The sequence below is a fragment of the Limanda limanda genome, chromosome 14 (genome assembly GCF_963576545.1).
Source record: "Limanda limanda chromosome 14, fLimLim1.1, whole genome shotgun sequence".
Lineage (NCBI taxonomy): Eukaryota > Metazoa > Chordata > Actinopteri > Pleuronectiformes > Pleuronectidae > Limanda > Limanda limanda.
The window spans coordinates 423,537-445,745 of NC_083649.1; the positions used below are offsets into that span (position 1 = coordinate 423,537).

General features: G+C 44.9%; 1 protein-coding gene across 3 annotated transcripts; it reads right to left on the minus strand.

The window, feature by feature from the left end:
- Positions 1-1,360: 1,360 nt before the first annotated feature.
- On the minus strand, positions 1,361-15,901 carry camk2a (calcium/calmodulin-dependent protein kinase II alpha). 3 transcript variants are annotated; one of them, XM_061085640.1, is made up of 18 exons: positions 15,593-15,901; positions 14,357-14,451; positions 13,830-13,889; positions 12,545-12,599; positions 12,155-12,220; positions 11,997-12,069; positions 11,300-11,402; positions 10,682-10,765; positions 10,321-10,415; positions 8,621-8,743; positions 8,455-8,538; positions 8,276-8,318; positions 7,105-7,139; positions 6,827-6,875; positions 6,301-6,376; positions 5,872-5,966; positions 5,541-5,780; positions 1,361-4,847 (listed from the first exon to the last, which is right to left on the minus strand). In XM_061085640.1, exons 1-18 carry the CDS (start codon positions 15,652-15,654, stop codon positions 4,789-4,791), a joined length of 1,497 nt encoding a protein of 498 aa, XP_060941623.1. In that variant the 5' UTR covers positions 15,655-15,901; the 3' UTR covers positions 1,361-4,788. The 3 variants fall into 3 exon arrangements, with proteins under 3 accessions (XP_060941623.1, XP_060941625.1, XP_060941624.1); XM_061085641.1 differs by having other exon boundaries at positions 4,782-4,847; positions 5,552-5,780; XM_061085642.1 differs by lacking the exons at positions 11,997-12,069; positions 12,155-12,220; positions 12,545-12,599; ... (1 more) ...; positions 14,357-14,451; positions 15,593-15,901 and adding an exon at positions 11,506-11,670.
- Between the last annotated feature and the right edge of the window lie 6,308 nt (positions 15,902-22,209).

Here is a 22,209-nt window from a genome sequence, read left to right on the forward strand (position 1 = left end):
GCCAGACTTGAGATCCGCCTCCTAAAGGCCAAGCTTGGACAAGCTGGTCTCTCCACAGCAGACGAAGCAGATGATGATGATGAAGACGAAGGAGAACTCATAAGAAGAACTACTCATAACAAGAACTAAGAAGTAATTTATTATTAATATAATATATTAATAAACAAAGATTTATTGAATTTAACTGGATAAAAAAAGGCTTAAATGTCCAATACTTAACAAAATAAATGACCTCTTAGTTCTTCTTATGAGTAGTTCTTCTTATGAGTTCTCCTTCTTCTTCTCCTTCTTCTTCATCATCATCATCTGCTGCAGTCGGGCAAGAATGAGCGGTTCCTCTGCTAGATGGATCTGTACTTCTGCCCTTTCAGTCTCTTTTTGCAGAAGTACCTTATAGGCGTCATCTTTCTTTGGGTGCTTTGAGCCTCCCTCTGGGGGTCCTGTGGGAACTAGGCCTTCTGGCTCCATCTGTGATTGACCTTCTCCCTCGATTACAGGGCTGAGATTAAGAATAAATGTTTCTGAAGAAGGCTCACTTTCTGCTGTCATCACAGGCTCACCATCCTCTGCAACATCTTGGATCCCATGCAGAGCTTCCGACTTTTCACCTCCAATAATATCAAGGACTATGTCTGTGTATTCACCCTCTTATATGGGTTGTTGCCTGTTTGGCTGTTCCTGGCTTCAGCGTGGTCTTTTGTTGCCCTGGCCTTAAGATTCTTCCACCGAAATCTTAGTTGCTCTGTTTTCCTCTTCTGGCCAAACCCCATCGCATTCACATGTTGTGTGATTTCAGCCCAAATTTCCTTCTAACCCTAACCACCCTTGGCAGAACTAAAAGATCCTACTTATGACCTATAATGGAACCTAACACCCTCCAGTAGGGCGTGGGTTTCAGCAGCAGAGAAATTCGGGCTTTTTGAGTCCGTGGTTCCACCGCTTTGATGTAGCAAGCATCATTTTATAGGCCTTGGGTATGATTCCATTAATTGAACACAAGCCAGGGCAATTAAGCTAACAGGTGTGTTTGGGAAGACCAATTTACACAGCCATATGTATATCCAGCCTTTCTCAGAGGACTCAGAAATATACCAATGAGGAGCTGTATGCTCGGTTTCGCTTCGGAAGAGCTGATATTCAGTATATTGTGGACCTTCTCAGGCCCAACCTCCAACGCAGAACCCAAAGGAGTCCTGGTCTGTCTGTGGAGGAACAGGTCCTCATTGCTCTTCGCTTCTATGCGTGTGATACACGTGTTGTGAGCGTCATGTGATACACGTGTTGTGAGCGTCATGTGATACACGTGTTGTGAGCGTCATGTGATGAACGACTGCAGGTGAGAACGGACCAATGAGAAGGCTCCATTTAACCACCTCTGTTTATTTACATAAACACTTTGAACACGATGCAGAAGAAGAAAAGAAATTACACAGCGAGCATGCAGCATCAGTTCATACACAACAACATCATCACAGTAAAAGAGCTGATTATTGATTATTGATCATTGATTATTGATCATTGATTATTGATCATTGATCATTGATTATTGATCATTGATGATTGATGATTGATAGTTCACAGCGGCACCGTCGTGAGAGGGAACAGCGAGGACATCGGGACCATTTGATTCTAAAGGTCAAACACCCGAAACAATCGTTTCTACGTCACAAGAGAATTGACTGAACTCCGACTGTTCTGTGAAAATGTTCTTATCAAAACATGGATCACATCCGATCGATGATCATTTAAATCTTAATAAAAAACACTTCAAGGTGTTTTATAGATTTTAGCTTCAGTTCAACAACTTTCCTGGGAAATTGTCCATGAGCTTGTTAGCAACACCCGTATCTGTTAACAAAGACTGGGTTAGGGTTAGTCATAAATGAAGACGTTAGCTTGTTGAACGCTAACGGTGCTTGTTACTGAAGTGACACCCCCCCCGTCCTGCTGCTTCCTGTCACGCGGATGACACACTTCCTGTGGTGAGGCAGGAGACATGTGGCCTGGTAACATCTGGTCAGAGGAACAACGTGAACGTTACGATCAATTCTTCAGTTTCAAGCGTAAACATCAATATATTCGTAGAAAATGACATCACAGATTTTTTCAGGGATGAGTTACTGATAAATATACGTTCAAGTGTCGTAAAGTTAGAAGTGGACGTGTTGCTTCAGAAAACATTCACTCTGCCGGCGCCACCTGGAGTCGGACGGGGTCAGAGGTCATTTCACTGGAAGAGGCTGAATCAGAAGCTTCAAGAACAAGCCGACATCTTGTTTCCTCCTCAGACGTCTCAGACGCTGTTTCATCAGCTGCTCTGGGATTGGTCCTCATGAGGAGGAGGAGGAGCCTTTGAAATTAGACAGACGCTATTCTATAGGCAGCCACTAGGGGGACATCGTCTGAACTGAGAAACAAAAGTGACTAAACATCAGAGTCTGTTCTACGAAGTTCAACAGATCCAGGATCTCGGTTTCCAGCTCAACAGTCCCAGCCGCTAAACGGTCACATGACGCTGCTTATCAACTTGTTGAGTTAACTCAGGTTTCCTCCAGATATCACATGCACATAAAGGGGCGGGGTTTACTGCGTATGACCAATCACAGACATGGACAGTTTGACTGACAGCAGAGTCGAGGATCAAGTGTCAACAAACATCCAGAATAACAGAAAATGTTCCAGCTGCTAAATGCAGAAAGAACAGCTGGTAAAACATCTGGGTTTGTGTCAATGTGTGCGTTACAGCGCCCCCTGGTGGCATCTGGTAAAAGATACATGACTTGAACACAAAATAATAACGTGCGAACAAGATTTATAAACCGGGGCCACGAGATCTGAATCTGTTGTTGACTAACAAGACGTGGAAGTGAAGTGAAGACGCCTCGTGGTGTGGGGGCGTGGCTTCAATACCGGGTGCCGCCCTGACCACCTGGTGTGAGTTGTGACAAAATCAAGGAAGCCCCGCCTGCTCTCCACAGTCCCAACATGACCTCTGACCTTTGATTCAGCCTCTCCAGTTGGACGAGATGTCAGCTAGCGATTGCTAAGGAACACATGTCACACTCGTTAATGCACATCGTACTGATAAAAATCATGAAGCTAATAATAATCATTTGCGTTTGCGCTCTGTACGGGTGAGTCGCAACATCAGGAAGTTTGATTCAAACATGAAAAAGCTTTGAAAGTTACAAATGCGATACCGAGAAGAATCATTTCCTCTGATCGTACAAACTTCTGACTGTAAAAACATTCACATCTCAAAGCAAGTTGGCAGCTAGCAGGCGCCGTTGCTCCCAGTGAGGAATGCTAACAAAGCTAACAAGTCAGAGTCAAGTCGTCGCAGAGCAGGAAACAAAGAGACATCTGCGAACAACAGAACGCCGCGGAGCCCGAAAACCAAAACACAAAGCACGTCTGGCATGCATCACGAAATCTGTACAGTCAACGAATCACTGAAGAGGAAGAAATACGCTCCATCCAATCAAAACACATCACCAAGGATCCTCCGTCCAATCAGAGCGAGTCAATGTTTCACTTGGTCAAATCAGTTGTACGCCATTAAGGCGGAAAACCAACGGACATACGAGGTTTCACAGAGCGACCACGCCGACGACAGAGCCACGCCGCGGGAACGCCACGGTCAGATGGGTCTCTCTACGGAGCCCGAGAAGAGCTGGACTTCTTTTTGTCCCTTCTGGGACTCCGTACTGAGTTTACTGACGATGATTCTGATTGGCTGCCAGAGGTCGAGAACAGAGACGTTTCTCTCATTCTGTTTGATGTGATCCATCAAACGATCGATAACAGTATTAATAATAACTAACTAATTCATTTAATTTTCAACCTGAAACGTTTCGTAAACTCAACCCGACAGATTCTCGTGGTGGCTCGTGGTGAAGGTCGAAGGTCGTCCTGGTGAGGACAGCTGAGGGGGTGTGGCTGTTCATGGAAGATCGCAGGACGGAGAGCGATGGAAGTTTCTGCAGCTCTCCGACCAATGAGGAAGCAGAGCATCGTGGATCCGAACTTTATCGTCGACGTGTCGTCAGCGTTACCTGCTTATCTCAACATGAAATAAAACGTTACATATATTACATTTATATAAAGTTTATATATTAGATCATCCACGTAAAGAAGGCCAGAGCTGCCGTTCATCTTCTCATCTCAAGATAAAATGATTCACATGTTCCGTCTTTAAACTGTTGCTTGTTTCTGATCAGTTTTGTTGGTAAAACTTAAACAGTTACAAACTGCGTTCTTAAAGTCACAGCTCTAGATGCTAACTGGTAACCATGGCGACTCATGTTTGTAATGATATGATATGATGTGTATGTCGTTTTCTTTATGTTCAGGTGGAAACCTCATATCTCTTTGGAAACATTCAACCACTCAAGGTGAATTTAAAAACAATTATTATTCATTGATTAATTCTTCTTATCATTTATGACATTATATTTTCTCGTTTCCTTCTTTTTATGAACTGAAACAGGAAACTGATGAAACGCCTCGTGATGACGAACAGTTTCTTCAAATGTCGGAAAATATTTCATGTTAAACTCGTCGTTATTATTGATCATGGATCAGATGTTGATGAGATACGAGGTTTCCACCCCTTCACAGACCCTGTGCTGGGCAGCTGATTGGTTGATCACAAGGGTCCAAACAAGCTAAAGAGAGGAAGCTGATTGGTTGATTGATTGTGCAGGTCACTGCAGGAAGCTCCGCCCATGTCTCCTCCTCCTTCTTTTGGTTTTTATCAAACTTAAGTCCTGCCTGGTCTGCTGTCGATCAATCTGTTGTCAAGGTGACGCTAGCCCCATCGAAGACACGCCCACTCTGGAAGTTAACTGCAGAGGGAAAAAATCTGATGTCAAAACAACAAAGCTGATCAATAAACAACAAAAATTATCAATAATCAACAGATGTCAAGACCACTGATTCTCAAACTAGGATACGCGTCGAACAGTGGTACACAAGCTCCCTCTGGTGGTACGCGGGAGAATCTCAGAAATATAAATATTCTTATTATAAAGTGGACGTTTCACGGTCCAAGCTGGAACTATTCCAAAGAAAAGACGTATCAGGAAGAGAATATGTCGTGTTGAAAGTGAAGTGGCACTAAACCGAGCTCAAGTGCTAGTAGCTACGTTAGCAGCAAACAGCGCCAAACAGAAGGAGGTACCACGGAGGTTCCCTCCAATTTGGATCCAGCGGGACGTGGAGGAGCAAACGCGATCACTAGAAGTTTCCACAGTAGAGTTTAGACGGGGGGGGCGGAGCTACATTGGACGGAGGCGGGCCTATATCTATACACCAGTGTGTGCGGAAGTGTTTAAGTTTAACACACTTGTAAAGCGCGGCTGTGACTGACAACAACAAATCATTTTCTTTATTAGGAATAAACTGCGTGAATAGTTTAGTCCGACGCTTCTGTGTTTAAACGTCATGACAGTGAGGTCACATGGTGTGAAGGTCTGAGAACCACTGGTCTGAACAATCACTAATCAAGCAGACTGGTCGTGCTCCTCATGACTTTTGACCTTGTTCATACTTGCTGAGCGTGGAGGCGGAGCCTGAGCGGTGGAAGTGGACGATCTGCCACTTGCCGTCGCGACGGTGCCACACCCTGGTCTCCTCTGATTGGGCGGTGCGTGGCGTCCCGTTGGCGTCGATGTACTGAGTCACTCTGATGTAAGCGATGCAGGCGGCCTCGTCCCCGACCAGGTGGATGTGAGGGTTCAAGATGGTGGTGTGGACGGGTTTACTGTTCTTAGACCACACTGACACACACACACACACACACACACATGTTACCTGCACAGCTGAGACCACACAAGCACCTCAACACAAAGGAAGTCTTCGTCAACTCACAGTTTTCAAAATAAAAGCGGTGAAAGTCCAGCCCTTCCACCAGATTCCCCAACGCCTCGGGCTCGAACGCCGTCACAGCTGGGTCGCACATTTTACTGCAGAGAGACGAGAGACAGACAGGTTTTACTGAAGACAGACAGACAGGTTTTACTGAAGTCAGACGAGAGACAGACAGGTTTTACTGAAGAGAGACAGACAGGTTTTACTGAAGTCAAACAGACAGGTTTTACTGAAGTCAGACGAGAGACAGACAGGTTTTACTGAAGAGAGACAGACAGGTTTTACTGAAGACAGACTCACAATAAGAGTCTTACGATCACAGAGGAGAGGCTTTCACAATAAGAGTCTTACGATCACAGAGGAGAGGCTTTCACAATAAGAGTCTTACGATCACAGAGGAGAGGCTTTCACAATAAGAGTCTTACTTACGTGTAGCTCTCGAAGTCTCCGTTGCTGATCGCCTCGATGAGTTGCTCCGTGACTTTAATGATGTCCTGCTTCCTCACTGAGAGACAGACAGGTGGAGAGAAACACAGGCAGACAGACAGGTCAACAATGAATCTTACATTGTGTCTGTGTGTGTGTGTGTATGTCAGTGTGTGTTAGTGTGTCTGTGTGTGTGTCATTGTGTGTTAGTGTGTCTGTGTGTGTGTGTCAGTGTGTGTGTGTGTGTGTGTGTGTGTGTGTGTGTGTGTGTGTGCGTGTGTGTGTGTGTGTGTATGTCTGTGTGTGTTAGTGTGTCTGTGTGTGTCAGTGTGTGTTAGTGTGTCTGTGTGTGTGTCAGTGTGTGTAAGTGTGTCTGTGTGTGTGTCAGTATGTGTTGGTGTGTCTGTGTGTCTGTGTGTCTGTGTGTCAGTGTGTGTCAGTGTGTGTTAGTGTGTCTGTGTGTGTGTCAGTGTGTGTTAGTGTGTCTGTGTGTGTGTGTGTCAGTGTGTGTAAGTGTGTCTGTGTGTACCTCTGGTGTCTTCATCCTCTATAGTTGTGTTCGTACTCTCTGATGATTCCTACAACAAAAACTATTACTGTGTCATATTCAGTTATAAATAAAGTTTTGTAGAATTCAGCTGATTTCTTCTTCTTCATGAGTCAGAGTTTTAAAGCTTGTGCTCAAACTGCTGCTTACACTCTTTTACTTTGAAGGTGGAGTGAAAGCTTTATCAACTGACAGAAAAAGAAAGAATCAGTTGATTCTGTAATAAAGATCTGAAATAATGATGAAGACGATGACGTCACCTTGACTCCATCGTTCTTCTTGTTGCTTTTTCCTCCTGAACGAGGGATGAGAATAAAGAGAGAGAGAAGCAGCAGAGTGAGGAAGAAGGGAACAAAGGCAGAGAAGAGGAGCGAGGGCATCGTACCGACAACCAGCGACAGGAAACACTTCAAAATAAAACAATGTTATAAAACAAAAATATGAATCCAGAAGAAGAAAAGATTCTAGTTAAAAAAGATTCTGTCACATATTCATAATGAAAAAATAAATACTGTCTGTCTGTCTGTCTGTCTGTCTGTCTGTCTGTGTGAGTCTCTCTCTCTCTGTCTCTCTCTCTCTCTGTCTGTCTCACAGTCTCTCTCTCTCTTTATCTCTGTCTGTCTCAGTCTCTCTCTCTCTCTCTCTCTCTGTCTCTCTCTCTCTCTGTCTGTGTGTCTCTGTCTGTCTCTGTCTGTCTCTCTCTCTCTCTCTCTCTCTCTCTCTCTCTCTCTCTCTCTCTCTCTCTCTCTCTCTCTGTCTGTCTGTGTCTCGGAGCTGAGTCCAGATTTAGGTTCTTATCAACAGCAGCTCTGTCACGTGTTCACATGTGTGTGAAAACTCACAAACACTTTTGAAAACCATAGCCCCCCCCCCCCTCCCCACCAGAGGTCAGGGGCCCCCACATGATGAACCATGACCCTGATCTGTGCCTGGTCCCTTCAGGTTAGACCCTGTGGATCAAACAAGGTTGATCATGTGACGTCTCATGTTTCTGTCGTTTAACTCGTCAGTGTGGACGCAGCATGTCGGTGGATTCCATGCTAAGTATAGAAGAACAGCTGCTACACACACACACACACACACACACACACACACACACACACACACACACACACACACACACACACCCACACACACACACACACACACACACACACACACACACACACACACACACACGTCTCCATACCGTAGTGTCCTGGTGTTTTTTGTAAGGAAAGGTAGAAGACAAACTGCAGTGAGATCGTAGTTCTTGTCTCGGACGCTACGAGAAGTAGAAACTCTCGGACTTGACGCCTGTTTTAACTCCTCCCTACAGCTGCTGGCTGATGATGTCAGAGGATCCGAGTCAGTCACACCAAGTCGACCTAGAACCCACCTTGAGTCATATGACCTCTGACCCCAAACACTAAGAACAGGTGGACGTCTTACCTGAGAAGTTCCTGGTAGCCAACATGGTGGTCAGAATCGCCCCCTGAGGGAGGGAATATTATAATAGTTATTTAATAATCACATCCAATACAACATAATACAATCTACGATTGAAAATTAAACGTGTATAAATCGGAGGTGGGTGTCGTCTTCATTCATGTGATGTTGGCCCCGCCTACCTTCAGTTTCCTCCTGGCGTTAAACTTCTTCAGACACTCGACGGTTTCCTGTCTGTGCATACAGGACGCCACCGTGGAGCGATGCTGGGAGGACGAGAACACATCATCATCATCATCATGTCAGGATGAAGGTGAGTCACTGTGATCATATATAAGAGGCTCTCACTGAGATCCACGGATGTTTGAGGGCCTCAGCAGCTGTGATGCGTTTTGCCGGATTGATGGTCAACATCTTATTTATGAGATCTTTGGCTTCAGGAGTCACCGTGTCCCACTCCGGAGACGGAAACTAGGACAGGACGAGAGCAACAGGTGAGAGGTCAAGTGACACAGGTGAGAGGTCAAGTGACACAGGTGAGAGGTCAGGTGACACAGGTGAGAGGTCAGGTGACACAGGTGGGGAGTCAGGTGACACAGGTGAGGAGTCAGGTGACACAGGTGAGGAGTCAGGTGACACAGGTGAGGAGTCAGATGACACAGGTGAGGAGTCAGGTGACACAGGTGAGGAGTCAGGTGACACAGGTGGGGAGTCAGGGGACACAGGTGAGAGGTCAGGTGACACAGGTGAGAGGTCAGGTGACACAGGTGAGAGGTCAGGTGACACAGGTGAGGAGTCAGATGACACAGGTGAGGAGTCAGGTGACACAGGTGAGGAGTCAGGTGACACAGGTGGGGAGTCAGGGGACACAGGTGAGAGGTCAGGTGACACAGGTGAGAGGTCAGGTGACACAGGTGAGGAGTCAGGTGACACAGGTGAGGAGTCAGGTGACACAGGTGAGGAGTCAGATGACACAGGTGAGGAGTCAGGTGACACAGGTGAGGAGTCAGGTGACACAGGTGAGAGGTCAGGTGACACAGGTGAGAGGTCAGGGGACACAGGTGAGAGGTCAGGTGACACAGGTGGGGAGTCAGGTGACACAGGTGAGAGGTCAGGTGACACAGGTAAGAGGTCAGGTGACACAGGTGAGGAGTCAGGTGACACAGGTGAGGAGTCAGATGACACAGGTGAGGAGTCAGGTGACACAGGTGAGAGGTCAGGGGACACAGGTGAGGAGTCAGGTGACACAGGTGAGGAATCAGGTGACACAGGTGGGGAGTCAGGTGACACAGGTGAGGAGTCAGGTGACACAGGTGAGAGGTCAGGTGACATAGGTGAGGAGTCAGATGACACAGGTGAGGAGTCAGGTGACACAGGTGAGGAGTCAGATGACACAGGTGGGGACTCAGGTGACACAGGTGAGGAGTCAGGTGACACAGGTGAGAGGTCAGGGGACACAGGTGAGAGGTCAGGTGACACAGGTGAGGAGTCAGGTGACACAGGTGAGGAGTCAGGTGACACAGGTGAGGAGTCAGGTGACACAGGTGAGGAGTCAGGTGACACAGGTGGGGAGTCAGGTGACACAGGTGAGGAGTCAGGTGACACAGGTGAGAGGTCAGGTGACACAGGTAAGAGGTCAGGTGACACAGGTGAGGAGTCAGGTGACACAGGTGAGGAGTCAGGTGACACAGGTGAGGAGTCAGGTGACACAGGTGAGGAGTCAGGTGACACAGGTGAGGAGTCAGATGACACAGGTGGGGACTCAGGTGACACAGGTGAGGAGTCAGGTGACACAGGTGAGAGGTCAGGGGACACAGGTGAGAGGTCAGGGGACACAGGTGAGGAGTCAGGTGACACAGGTGAGGAGTCAGGTGACACAGGTGAGAGGTCATGTGACACAGGTAAGAGGTCAGGTGACACAGGTGAGGAGTCAGGTGACACAGGTGGGGAGTCAGTTGACACAGGTGAGAAGTCAGGTGACATAGGTGAGAGGTCAGGGGACACAGGTGAGAGGTCAGGTGACACAGGTGAGGAGTCAGGTGACCTACATCATATGCTCCAGCTTTAATCTGCTGGTAGAGACGATGTTGATCTTCATCCCAGAATGGAGGATAACCGACCAATAAGATGTAGAGAATCACACCTGACAGAAGGAGGACAGACATTAGAGACAGCGACAGTAGAAACAGAAGAGACAAAGACAGTAAATAAAGAGACAGTAGAGACAGTGACACAAGAGACAGAGACAGTAGAGACAGTAAAGATAGAGACAGTAGGGAAAGAGACAGTAAAGAAACTGGCAGTAGAGACAGTATAATCAGAGACAGTAGAGACAAAGACAGTAAAGAAAGACACAGAGACATTAGATAGAGACAGTAGAGACAGACAGTAGAGACAGTCGAGTCTGACCACAGGCCCAGAGGTCGACTGCTTTTCCATACGGGTCCTTCCTTAGAACCTCTGGAGACAGGTAACCTGGAGTCCCTGCAAAGCCTGTAAAACACACACCCAACTTTACTACAATATTAGTGTTACTACTGTTACTACAGTCTTACTAAGCTGTCACTACAGTGTTACTATAGTATGACTACAGTATTACTAAACTGTTACTAAAGTGTAACTACTATGTTACTGAAGCATTATTCTAGAATTACTACAGTGTTACAAAAATGTTACGACAGTATAACTATTACTATCCATTTGGGATTCAGCATCTTGCCCAACGACACTTCGGCATGCAAATGTAGACTGGGATCGAACCTCCGACCTTCTGGTTGGAGCATGAACACCCCCCCTACCACAGCATTACTAAACGGTTACTACAATGTTACAGAACTGTTACTTTAGTGTTACTAGTATAACTACAGTATTAAGAGATTGTTACTACAGCATTACTGAAATGTTATTACATATTACTAAACCGTTACTGCAGTGTTACTACAGCATTACTAAAGTATTCATTAAATGTACTTCAGTGTTGTAACAGTGTTGTAACAGTGTTAAAACAGTATTACTGTGAGGTCTCACCAAACCAGGCCTGCTGGTCTCCCTCCACCTCGATGGCGAGGCCGAAGTCGGCCAGTTTCACAGCCGCACCTTTGGACTTCGAGGCCAGCAGCAGGTTCTCTGGCTGGAAACACAGAACAGATGCCAACAGGCTAACTCTTCCCATTGGTTTTCATTGGAGAAGGTAGCAATGCTAACATATGGTGATGAGTGTTCAGCAGACTCACATTGAAGCATGACAATACAAAATTAATGACTAGAACTGCTTTTGCTCCTTCAACAAGTTCAGTAGTTTTCCCAGAGAACAACAAGTGCATCATGGGAGGATGCAAAATAACTCTGTGCATCAAATGATGGATCCTAAGCTTACTGGAGAAGTTGGCTACCTGCTAATGGATGCATTTCAACCCAGGAAAATGAAGGCGTCAATGTATCCTGGAAGGAAAACTGAAGCATCAGGAGATGGTTGTTTGGGTCTGTCAAGGATGACTAGGACTTGGACAATACAAAGCCAATGAGTGGAGCAAGGCCAAAGGCAGGAGGGCACTTCTGATGCAGAAGGTCCGAGAGGCAGCAGAAGAAAACCACTGTGGTGAAGAGCCAGGATCTGGTCGATGAGGTGCGTGACAAAATATTTCATAATTCTGCGATCTCATGAACAACACAAACAAACACTGACAACATGACCTCCTTGGTGGAAGTAGATATAAAACCTGACCTTTAGGTCTCTGTGGACCACGCCCATTTGGTGACAGTGAAGCACCGCCTCCAAAATCTGCTGGATGCAGTGGCTGTCAGAGAGAGAGTTCATGTGTGAAGTGTGTGTGTGATCAGCTCACACGTGTGTTACAGTGTGAAGGAGCGACTGTTTCCTACCTGGCATCAGCTTCACTGTAATACTCTCTGGCCACGATGTCTTCAAACAGCTCGCCGCCTGTGACCCTGCATCAGAGGAGACGACACAACATGTACACACACACAGGTTTATGTCACTTCACACAGGACCACACAACAACAACAAGCTAACGTCACAACACAAACTGATAGAAACAAAGTGTCAAGTCACGAGATGAAAAATGACACAATGTAAATCTATCGTAACTTAATGTAACTCGGCCGACTTTAACCTAATGCCATAGAGAGATGTAACACATCGTAAAAAAACGTACAACGTACAAAATGACATCACGAAACCACGATCAGAAATAATTACATAACACCTGTGACATCACATATGTATGACAGCGTGGAAGAAGCAGGACTCACAGGTCGAAGATGAGGTAATGATGCAGCTCCTCTGAGATGCTGTCATGAAGCCGAACTGGAAGACAGAAAACTTTCATAGTAAATTCTCTGTTTTTATGTGAATCATCCACACGTTCATTCATTCATCTGCAGAACCTCATCACATCACTCATACTCTTGTGTTCAGGATCTGGACCAAGGAGACTTTGGCACACAGGATGGAGGAGACGGGGCTCAGCCGATCTTCAGGTTAGCAGACGACCCATTCCACTTCCTGAGCCACAATGCTCATTACTCAACAGGTAATATTCAACAATATGAAATATTCTAGGAGCTAAGCTAGCCAGTCTTTGTGCTAAGCTAGCTGTAGCTGTAGAGTTAGAATCGATTCATTCAGAACTGTGTGGGAGATTAACACACACACATATAAATGTCTGTCTGTAGTTGTGAGGACACTCTAACCCTAACATCAGGTCTGAACTCACAGTCATTGAATTTGTGAGGAACAGACAAAATGTCCTCACAATGATGGTATTGAGCCAGATACACACACACACAAATCAAATCTTACTGCTGCACTGTGTGGGAGTTCCCAGAGAAAACCTGATTATTTCTTTCTGAGTGCTTCCACACAGGTATGTGTGTGTGTGTGTGTGTGTGTAGGAGGAGAGAGGGTATTGTTGCCTTCACCTAAGGACACTGTTGCCTAGCAACACACACACACACACTCACACTCACACACACACACACACACACACACAGTTATGTAACTGTCGACAGTATCTGTGGAGCATCACCTGCCCACACAGCTCTGTGGACTCACAGCTCTGTGGACGCTCTGTGGACCTTCAGCTCTGTGGACCTTCAGCTCTGTGGACTCACAGCTCTGTGGACCTTCAGCTCTGTGGACTCACAGCTCTGTGGACCTTCAGCTCTGTGGACTCACAGCTCTGTGGACTCACAGCTCTGTGGACTCACAGCTCTGTGGACCTTCAGCTCTGTGGACTCACAGCTCTGTGGACTCACAGCTCTGTGGACGCTCTGTGGACTCACAGCTCTGTGGACTCACAGCTCTGTGGACGCTCTGTGGACTCACAGCTCTGTGGGCTCACAGCTCTGTGGACCTTCAGCTCTGTAGACTCACAGCTCTGTGGACTCACAGCTCTGTGGACTCACAGCTCTGTAGACTCACAGCTCTGTGGACGCTCTGTGGACCTTCAGCTCTGTGGACTCACAGCTCTGTGGACCTTCAGCTCTGTGGACTCACAGCTCTGTGGACTCACAGCTAGTGAGTAGTTTTACTCACCAATGTTTGGATGTTTAAGCAAACGACAGATCCGAGCTTCACGGTCCAACTTCTGATGATCTACAACACAAACACAATTATGGATCAGCTGTTGTTACAGACAGATCAATTTGTCAGTGTTGACTGTTTCTCAGTTATCACCCAATCACTTTCATTTTAGCATCATTTCAAGAATTCAAGAGTAAGTTTCTCCTCAAAGTGTGAACACACACAAGCACACACACACACAAAAGCAACGACACATAAAGACACACAAACACTTTCGCACACACACACACACACACACTTCTTTGTTAACTTTCCAGGGTGTTGCTAAGCAACCAAAGGAAATCTCCAAACCAGAATTTTGATCTAGAACAAAAATACACAGAAATAGAGAAAAAAAGCAATGTCTGTGTGTGTGTGTGTGTGTGTGTGTGTGTGTGAGCGTTTTCAATAATCACATTAACTGTTCCATTAGGATATTTTCCCTGTCATCACCTGTCACCACCTGTCATCACCTGTCACCTGACCCCCTACTTGCTCACCTCTGGCAGAGAGTTTCTTGGTGTTGATGATCTTGGCGGCGTACTCCTGACCGGACAACACCTTCACACAGCGCCGCACCACCGAAAACGCTCCCCTGGAAACACAGCAGGAGGAACCAATGAACAACACCCTTTCCACATGATGACAACACTGAAGATGCTACTGGTACAGTTACCGCTAATGCTAACACCACTTAATACTGCACAGCTAATTATCAAAATTATTATAACACTATATATAAATTATCGTTATTGTTATTATATTTACTATTTTTAATCATTATTATTATCGCTATAGTAATATTGATAATTTGCTTAATTAAAAATAATAATTTACATAATACACAACAACAACAATATTCATAATAATGCTTATTATGATCATATTAATCATGTTTCCTGCTCTGTGGAGCTGTGACTGAGAAAAGCTCCTGAGTGTGTTTCTTATGAAAGCTGCTCTTCCTCCCACCACCACATTATGTAAGAGACCTGGCATAGAGTGTGTGTGTGTGTGTGTGTGTGTGTGTGTGTGTGTGTGTGTGTGTGTGTGTGTGTGTGTGAGTGTGTGTGTGTGTGTGTGAGTGTGTGTGTGTGTGTGTGTGTGTGTGGGTGGGCGGGTGGGTGGTGAGTAGGATGGAGGTCAAAAGGGTCTCAATCTCATCTATCTATCTCTTTATCTCTCTCTCTCTCTCTCTTTCCTTCTCTCTTTATCTTTCTATCGATCTATCTCTTTATCTCTTTATCTCTCTCTGTCTATCTGTCTATCTGTCTATCTATCTCTTTATCTATCCATCTATCCATCTATCCATCTATCCATCTATCCATATATCTGTCTGTCTGTCTGTCTCTCTTTCTTTCTCTCTCTCTCTCTCTCTCTCTCTCTCTCTCTCTCTCTCTCTCTCTCACTCTCTCTCTCTCTCTCTCTATCTGTCTTCAACACAATCAATAATCTATATATATATTTATTTGAAGTCAAATATGATCAATCCCATAGAAAAGTAATGATATCTTTCCGACCGAATTAATTAAAATCACTACAAATGATTATCAACATGTTATTTTGTCACAATGAAAACATTTATAATAGAAAGAATATGGATTGTGTAAAATAACTAGAGTCCACACATCTGTATGAATTTAATTATACAGGAAATATCACTACGTTAGAAAAGTCTAACTGTAAAAGCCTGTGAAAAGTTAAGTGATGATGAAGATGAAGATGAAGATGACACTCACTTGCCCAGCTCCTCGTACAGCTGAAACTCTTCGGTGAATCGAGTGCAGATGACCGTTGCCATGGTGACCCGGCGGGGCTAGGGTCAGAGGGCTCCCTGTTCCTCGGAGGATGATGATGGTGCTGATGAAGAGTTCGACCCGTCTGCAGGGTGGAGGAGAGCGGACACAGGATGGAGAGAGAGAGAGTTCTGGATGGAGGAGGAGGAAGATGGAGGGATGATGGAGAGAAGAGGAGAGCAGTGTGTCTCTGTCCTGATCTGAGAGAGACTGAGTGACGCTTTCAGACGCTCAACCTGCCCGCCCACTCCCCCGTCAGCCAATCACAGGCCAGGATCCAGCCACCCACACACCCACACATACACACACACACACACACACACACACACACACACACACACACACACACACACACGGTCGTCATGGTAATTGCATCCTTTCTGTCTTTGCTGGAAAGTAAGACTGCAAACACCGCCAGCTCTGGAGGAGTATTCAGGAACAAAAAATACAGTACTACTGATAATATACTGCCTACATGCTGGTAATGATACTACACATACTCTTGCAACTCTAACTAATACTCTTCTACTGATACTGCTAATAATATGTATCTACTAACACAACTACTTATACGTATAGTGGTTCTTCTTCTGCGGTGTATTAGCAGGTGGTAACTGAGTAAAGATCTGAGACAGCCCGTGTTTATCACATAAAATCATTCAAACCAAACGGATCAGAAACATCAGTGAGATAAGAAATACCAGAAAAGACAGAAACCATCTTTGACAAACATTTATAAAAAACATTGTTCCATGTCCCATCTGCTAACATGGAGGCGGGCGTTATGATTTATACTGCAGCCAGCCACCAGGGGGCGATCCAGATCATCTGTAAACTGTCATGTTGATCATTGTTTGATATGTTTTTGCTGTTTTAATATTGATTGTGAGACGATGAATAAAGACTTTCAGTTTCTGACCGGAGACCGGAGCTCTCCTCCTCTCTTCTCCTTCTCTGGGTCTATTTTAAGGTTTGTTTGTCTCTGTGGGAACAAGCTTCTCTCTTTCTTTCTGTCACTCATCTTTTCTGCTTGGCTTCCACTCTTCGAGCCTCTCCACCTCCTCCTCTTCGTCCCTGGAGAGGAGGAGGCAGAGCTGGTTGGTCAGCAGGGTTCGTACTGAGCTCTGCTGGAGCTGCAAACATCTGGAAAACTGTCCAACGCTCCAGGAGCTGAGATGAAGACCTCTGGTCTGTCAGAGAAGCAAACTTCTAGCGCCTCCTACAGGCTGCAGGCTACATGACAGACACAGTATAAAACAACTCTCTGTTCATATTCATGTTGATGATCTCAATGACTGACTGTAAAATGCTTTCATGCTCTAATGTTAAGAAAAAATCTCTTTCCTCATACTGTCCTTTGCTGTTAGCAGCTCGTCTACAAAGATAGCAGCTAATCTACAAAGCTAGCAGCTAGTCTCCACAGATAGCAGCTAATCCACAAAGCTAGCAGCTATTCTACAAAGCTAGCAGCTAGTCTCCACAGATAGCAGCTAATCCACAAAGCTAGCAGCTATTCTACAAAGCTAGCAGCTAATCTACAAAGATAGCAGCTAGTCTACAGAGCTAGCAGCTAGTCTACAAAACCAGCAGCTAATCTACACAGATAGCAGCTAATCTACAACGCTAGCAGCAAGTCTACAAAGCTAGCAGCTAGTCTACAAAGCTAGCAGCTAATCTACAAAGCTAGCAGCAAGTCTACAAAGCTAGCAGCTAGTCTACACAGATAGCAGCTAATCCACAAAACTAGCAGCTAATCTACAAAGATAGCAGCTAGTCTACACAGATAGCAGCTAATCTACAAAGCTAGCAGCTAGTCTACAAAGCTAGCAGCTAATCTACACAGATAGCAGCTAATCCACAAAGCTAGCAGCTAATCTACACAGCTAGCAGCTAATCTACAAAGATAGCAGCTAATCTACAAAGCTAGCAGCTAATTTACAAAGCTAGCAGCTAATCTACACAGATAGCAGCTAATCCACAAAGCTAGCAGCTAATCTACACAGCTAGCAGCTAATCTACAAAGCTAGCAGCTAATCTACAAAGCTAGCAGCTAATCCACAAAGCTAGCAGCTATTCTACACAGATAGCAGCTAATCTACACAGCTAGCAGCTAATTTACAAAGCTAGCAGCTAATCCACAAAGCTAGCAGCTAATTTACAAAGCTAGACGCTAATCTACACAGATAGCAGCTAATCCACAAAGCTAGCAGCTAATCTACACAGCTAGCAGCTAATCTACAAAGCTAGCAGCTAATCTACAAAGCTAGCAGCTAATCTACAAAGATAGCAGCTAGTCTACAAAGCTAGCAGCTAGTCTACAAAACTAGCAGCTAATCTACAAAGCTAGCAGCTAGTCTCCACAGCTAGCAGCTAATTTACAAAGCTAGCAGCTAATCTACACAGATAGCAGCTAATCCACAAAGCTAGCAGCTAATCTACACAGATAGCAGCTAATCCACAAAGCTAGCAGCTAATCTACACAGCTAGCAGCTAATCTACAAAGCTAGCAGCTAATCTACAAAGCTAGCAGCTAATCTACACAGATAGCAGCTAATCCACAAAGCTAGCAGCTAATTTACAAAGCTAGCAGCTAATCTACACAGATAGCAGCTAATCCACAAAGCTAGCAGCTAATATACACAGCTAGCAGCTAATCTACAAAACTAGCAGCTAGTCTACAAAGATAGCAGCTAGTCTACAAAGCTAGCAGCTAGTCTACAAAACTAGCAGCTAATCTACACAGATAGCAGCTAATCCACAAAGCTAGCAGCTAATCCACAAAACTAGCAGCTAGTCTACACAGATAGCAGCTAATCCACAAAGCTAGCAGCTAATCCACAGAACTAGCAGCTAATCTACAAAGATAGCAGCTAGTCTACACAGATAGCAGCTAATCCACAAAGCTAGCAGCTAATCTACAAAGCTAGCAGCTAATCTACACAGATAGCAGCTAGTCTACAAAGCTAGCAGCTAGTCTACAAAGCTAGCAGCTAATCTACACAGATAGCAGCTCATCTACACATATAGCAGCTAATCTACACAGCTAGCAGCTAATCCACAATGCTAGCAGCTAATTTACAAAGCTAGAAGCTAATCTACAAAGATAGCAGCTAATCCACAAAGCTAGCAGCTAATCTACAAAACTAGCAGCTAATCTACACAGAAAGCAGCTAATCTACAAAGCTAGCAGCTAGTCTACAAAGCTAGCAACTAATCTACAAATCTAGCAGCTAGTCTACACAGCTAGCAGCTAATCTACAAAGCTAGCAGCTAATCTACAAAACTAGCAGCTAATCTACACAGATAGCAGCTAGCCTACAAAGCTAGCAGCTAATCTACAAAACTAGCAGCTAATCCACAAAGCTAGCAGCTAATCTACAAAACTAGCAGCTAATCTACACAGATAGCAGCTAGTCTACAAAGCCAGCAGCTAGTCTACAAAGCTAGCAGCTAATCTACAAAGCTAGCAGCTAGTCTACACAGATAGCAGCTAATCTACAAAGCTAGCAGCTAATCTACAAAGCTAGCAGCTAGTCTACAAAGCTAGCAGCTAATCTACAAAACTAGCAGCTAATCTACACAGATAGCAGCTAGTCTACAAAGCCAGCAGCTAGTCTACAAAGCTAGCAGCTAATCTACAAAGCTAGCAGCTAGTCTACACAGATAGCAGCTAGTCTACAAAGCTAGCAGCTAATCTACACAGATAGCAGCTCATCTACACATATAGCAGCTAATCTACACAGCTAGCAGCTAATCCACAAAGCTAGCAGCTAATTTACAAAGCTAGCAGCTAATCTACAAAGCTAGCAGCTAATCCACAAAACTAGCAGCTAATCAACAAAGATAGCAGCTAATCCACAAAGCTAGCAGCTAATCTACAAAGCTAGCAGCTAATCCACAAAACTAGCAGCTAATCAACAAAGATAGCAGCTAATCTACAAAACTAGCAGCTAATCTACACAGATAGCAGCTAGTCTACAAAGCTAGCAGCTAATCTACAAAACTAGCAGCTAATCCACAAAGCTAGCAGCTAATCTACAAAACTAGCAGCTAATCTACACAGATAGCAGCTAGTCTACAAAGCCAGCAGCTAGTCTACAAAGCTAGCAGCTAATCTACAAAGCTAGCAGCTAGTCTACACAGATAGCAGCTAATCTACAAAGCTAGCAGCTAATCTACAAAGCTAGCAGCTAGTCTACAAAGCCAGCAGCTAATCTACAAAGCTAGCAGCTAGTCTACAAAGCTAGCAGCTAGTCTACAAAGCTAGCAGCTAGTCTACAAAGCTAGCAGCTAGTCTACAAAGCTAGCAGCTGGTCTACAAAGCTAGCAGCTGGTCTACAAAGCTAGCAGCTAATCTACAAAGCTAGCAGCTAGTCTACAAAGCTAGCAGCTAGTCTACAAAGCTAGCAGCTAATCTACAAAGCTAGCAGCTAGTCTACAAAGCTAGCAGCTAATCTACAAAGCTAGCAGCTAGTCTACACAGATAGCAGCTAATCTACAAAGCTAGCAGCTAATCTACAAAGCTAGCAGCTAGTCTACAAAGCTAGCAGCTAATCTACAAAACTAGCAGCTAATCTACACAGATAGCAGCTAGTCTACAAAGCCAGCAGCTAGTCTACAAAGCTAGCAGCTAATCTACAAAGCTAGCAGCTAGTCTACACAGATAGCAGCTAGTCTACAAAGCTAGCAGCTAATCTACACAGATAGCAGCTCATCTACACATATAGCAGCTAATCTACACAGCTAGCAGCTAATCCACAAAGCTAGCAGCTAATTTACAAAGCTAGCAGCTAATCTACAAAGCTAGCAGCTAATCCACAAAACTAGCAGCTAATCAACAAAGATAGCAGCTAATCCACAAAGCTAGCAGCTAATCTACAAAGCTAGCAGCTAATCCACAAAACTAGCAGCTAATCAACAAAGATAGCAGCTAATCTACAAAACTAGCAGCTAATCTACACAGATAGCAGCTAGTCTACAAAGCTAGCAGCTAATCTACAAAACTAGCAGCTAATCCACAAAGCTAGCAGCTAATCTACAAAACTAGCAGCTAATCTACACAGATAGCAGCTAGTCTACAAAGCCAGCAGCTAGTCTACAAAGCTAGCAGCTAATCTACAAAGCTAGCAGCTAGTCTACACAGATAGCAGCTAATCTACAAAGCTAGCAGCTAATCTACAAAGCTAGCAGCTAGTCTACAAAGCCAGCAGCTAATCTACAAAGCTAGCAGCTAGTCTACAAAGCTAGCAGCTAGTCTACAAAGCTAGCAGCTAGTCTACAAAGCTAGCAGCTAGTCTACAAAGCTAGCAGCTGGTCTACAAAGCTAGCAGCTGGTCTACAAAGCTAGCAGCTAATCTACAAAGCTAGCAGCTAGTCTACAAAGCTAGCAGCTAGTCTACAAAGCTAGCAGCTAATCTACAAAGCTAGCAGCTAGTCTACAAAGCTAGCAGCTAATCTACAAAGCTAGCAGCTAGTCTACAAAGCTAGCAGCTAGTCTACAAAGCTAGCAGCTAGTCTACAAAGCTAGCAGCTAGTCTACAAAGCTAGCAGCTAATCTACAAAGCTAGCAGCTAGTCTACAAAGCTAGCAGCTAGTCTACAAAGCTAGCAGCTAGTCTACAAAGCTAGCAGCTGGTCTACAAAGCTAGCAGCTGGTCTACAAAGCTAGCAGCTGGTCTACAAAGCTAGCAGTTGGTCTACAAAGCTAGCAGCTGGTCTACAAAGCTAGCAGCTAGTCTACAAAGCTAGCAGCTAGTCTACAAAGCTAGCAGCTAATCTACAAAGCTAGCAGCTAGTCTACAAAGCTAGCAGCTAGTCTACAAAGCTAGCAGCTAGTCTACAAAGCTAGCAGCTAGTCTACAAAGCTAGCAGCTAGTCTACAAAGCTAGCAGCTAATCTACAAAGCTAGCAGCTAGTCTACAAAGCTAGCAGCTAGTCTACAAAGCTAGCAGCTAGTCTACAAAGCTAGCAGCTAGTCTACAAAGCTAGCAGCTAGTCTACAAAGCTAGCAGCTAGTCTACAAAGCTAGCAGCTAGTCTACAAAGCTAGCAGCTAGTCTACAAAGCTAGCAGCTAGTCTACAAAGCTAGCAGCTAATCTACAAAGCTAGCAGCTAGTCTACAAAGCTAGCAGCTAGTCTACAAAGCTAGCAACTAGGCTACAAAGCTAGCAGCTAATCTACACAGATAGCAGCTAATCCACAAAGCTAGCAGCTAATCTCTACAGCTAGCAGCTAGTCTCTACAGCTAGCAGCTAATCTACAAAGCTAGCAGCTAGTCTCAACAGCTAGCAGCTAGTCTCTACAGCTAGCAGCTAATCTACAAAGCTAGCAGCTAGTCTCAACAGCTAGCAGCTAGTCTCTACAGCTAGCAGCTAATCTACAAAGCTAGCAGCTAGTCTACACAGATAGCAGCTAATCTACAAAGCTAGCAGCTAATCTACAAAGCTAGCAGCTAGTCTACAAAGCTAGCAGCTAATCTACAAAACTAGCAGCTAATCTACACAGATAGCAGCTAGTCTACAAAGCCAGCAGCTAGTCTACAAAGCTAGCAGCTAATCTACA

Bases quoted from the DNA above. Each gene is read 5' to 3' on its own strand.
- camk2a (XM_061085640.1), bottom strand. From the start codon at position 15,654: ATGGCAACGGTCATCTGCACTCGATTCACCGAAGAGTTTCAGCTGTAC. The intron at 12,600-13,829 runs GTGAGTAAAACT...TCTGTCTTCCAG, and splicing joins GCTTAAACATCCAAACATTG to TTCGGCTTCATGACAGCATC. The intron at 4,848-5,540 runs GTCAAAAGTCAT...TTCCCTCTGCAG, and splicing joins GCTCAGCAAGTATGAACAAG to TTAACTTCCAGAGTGGGCGT.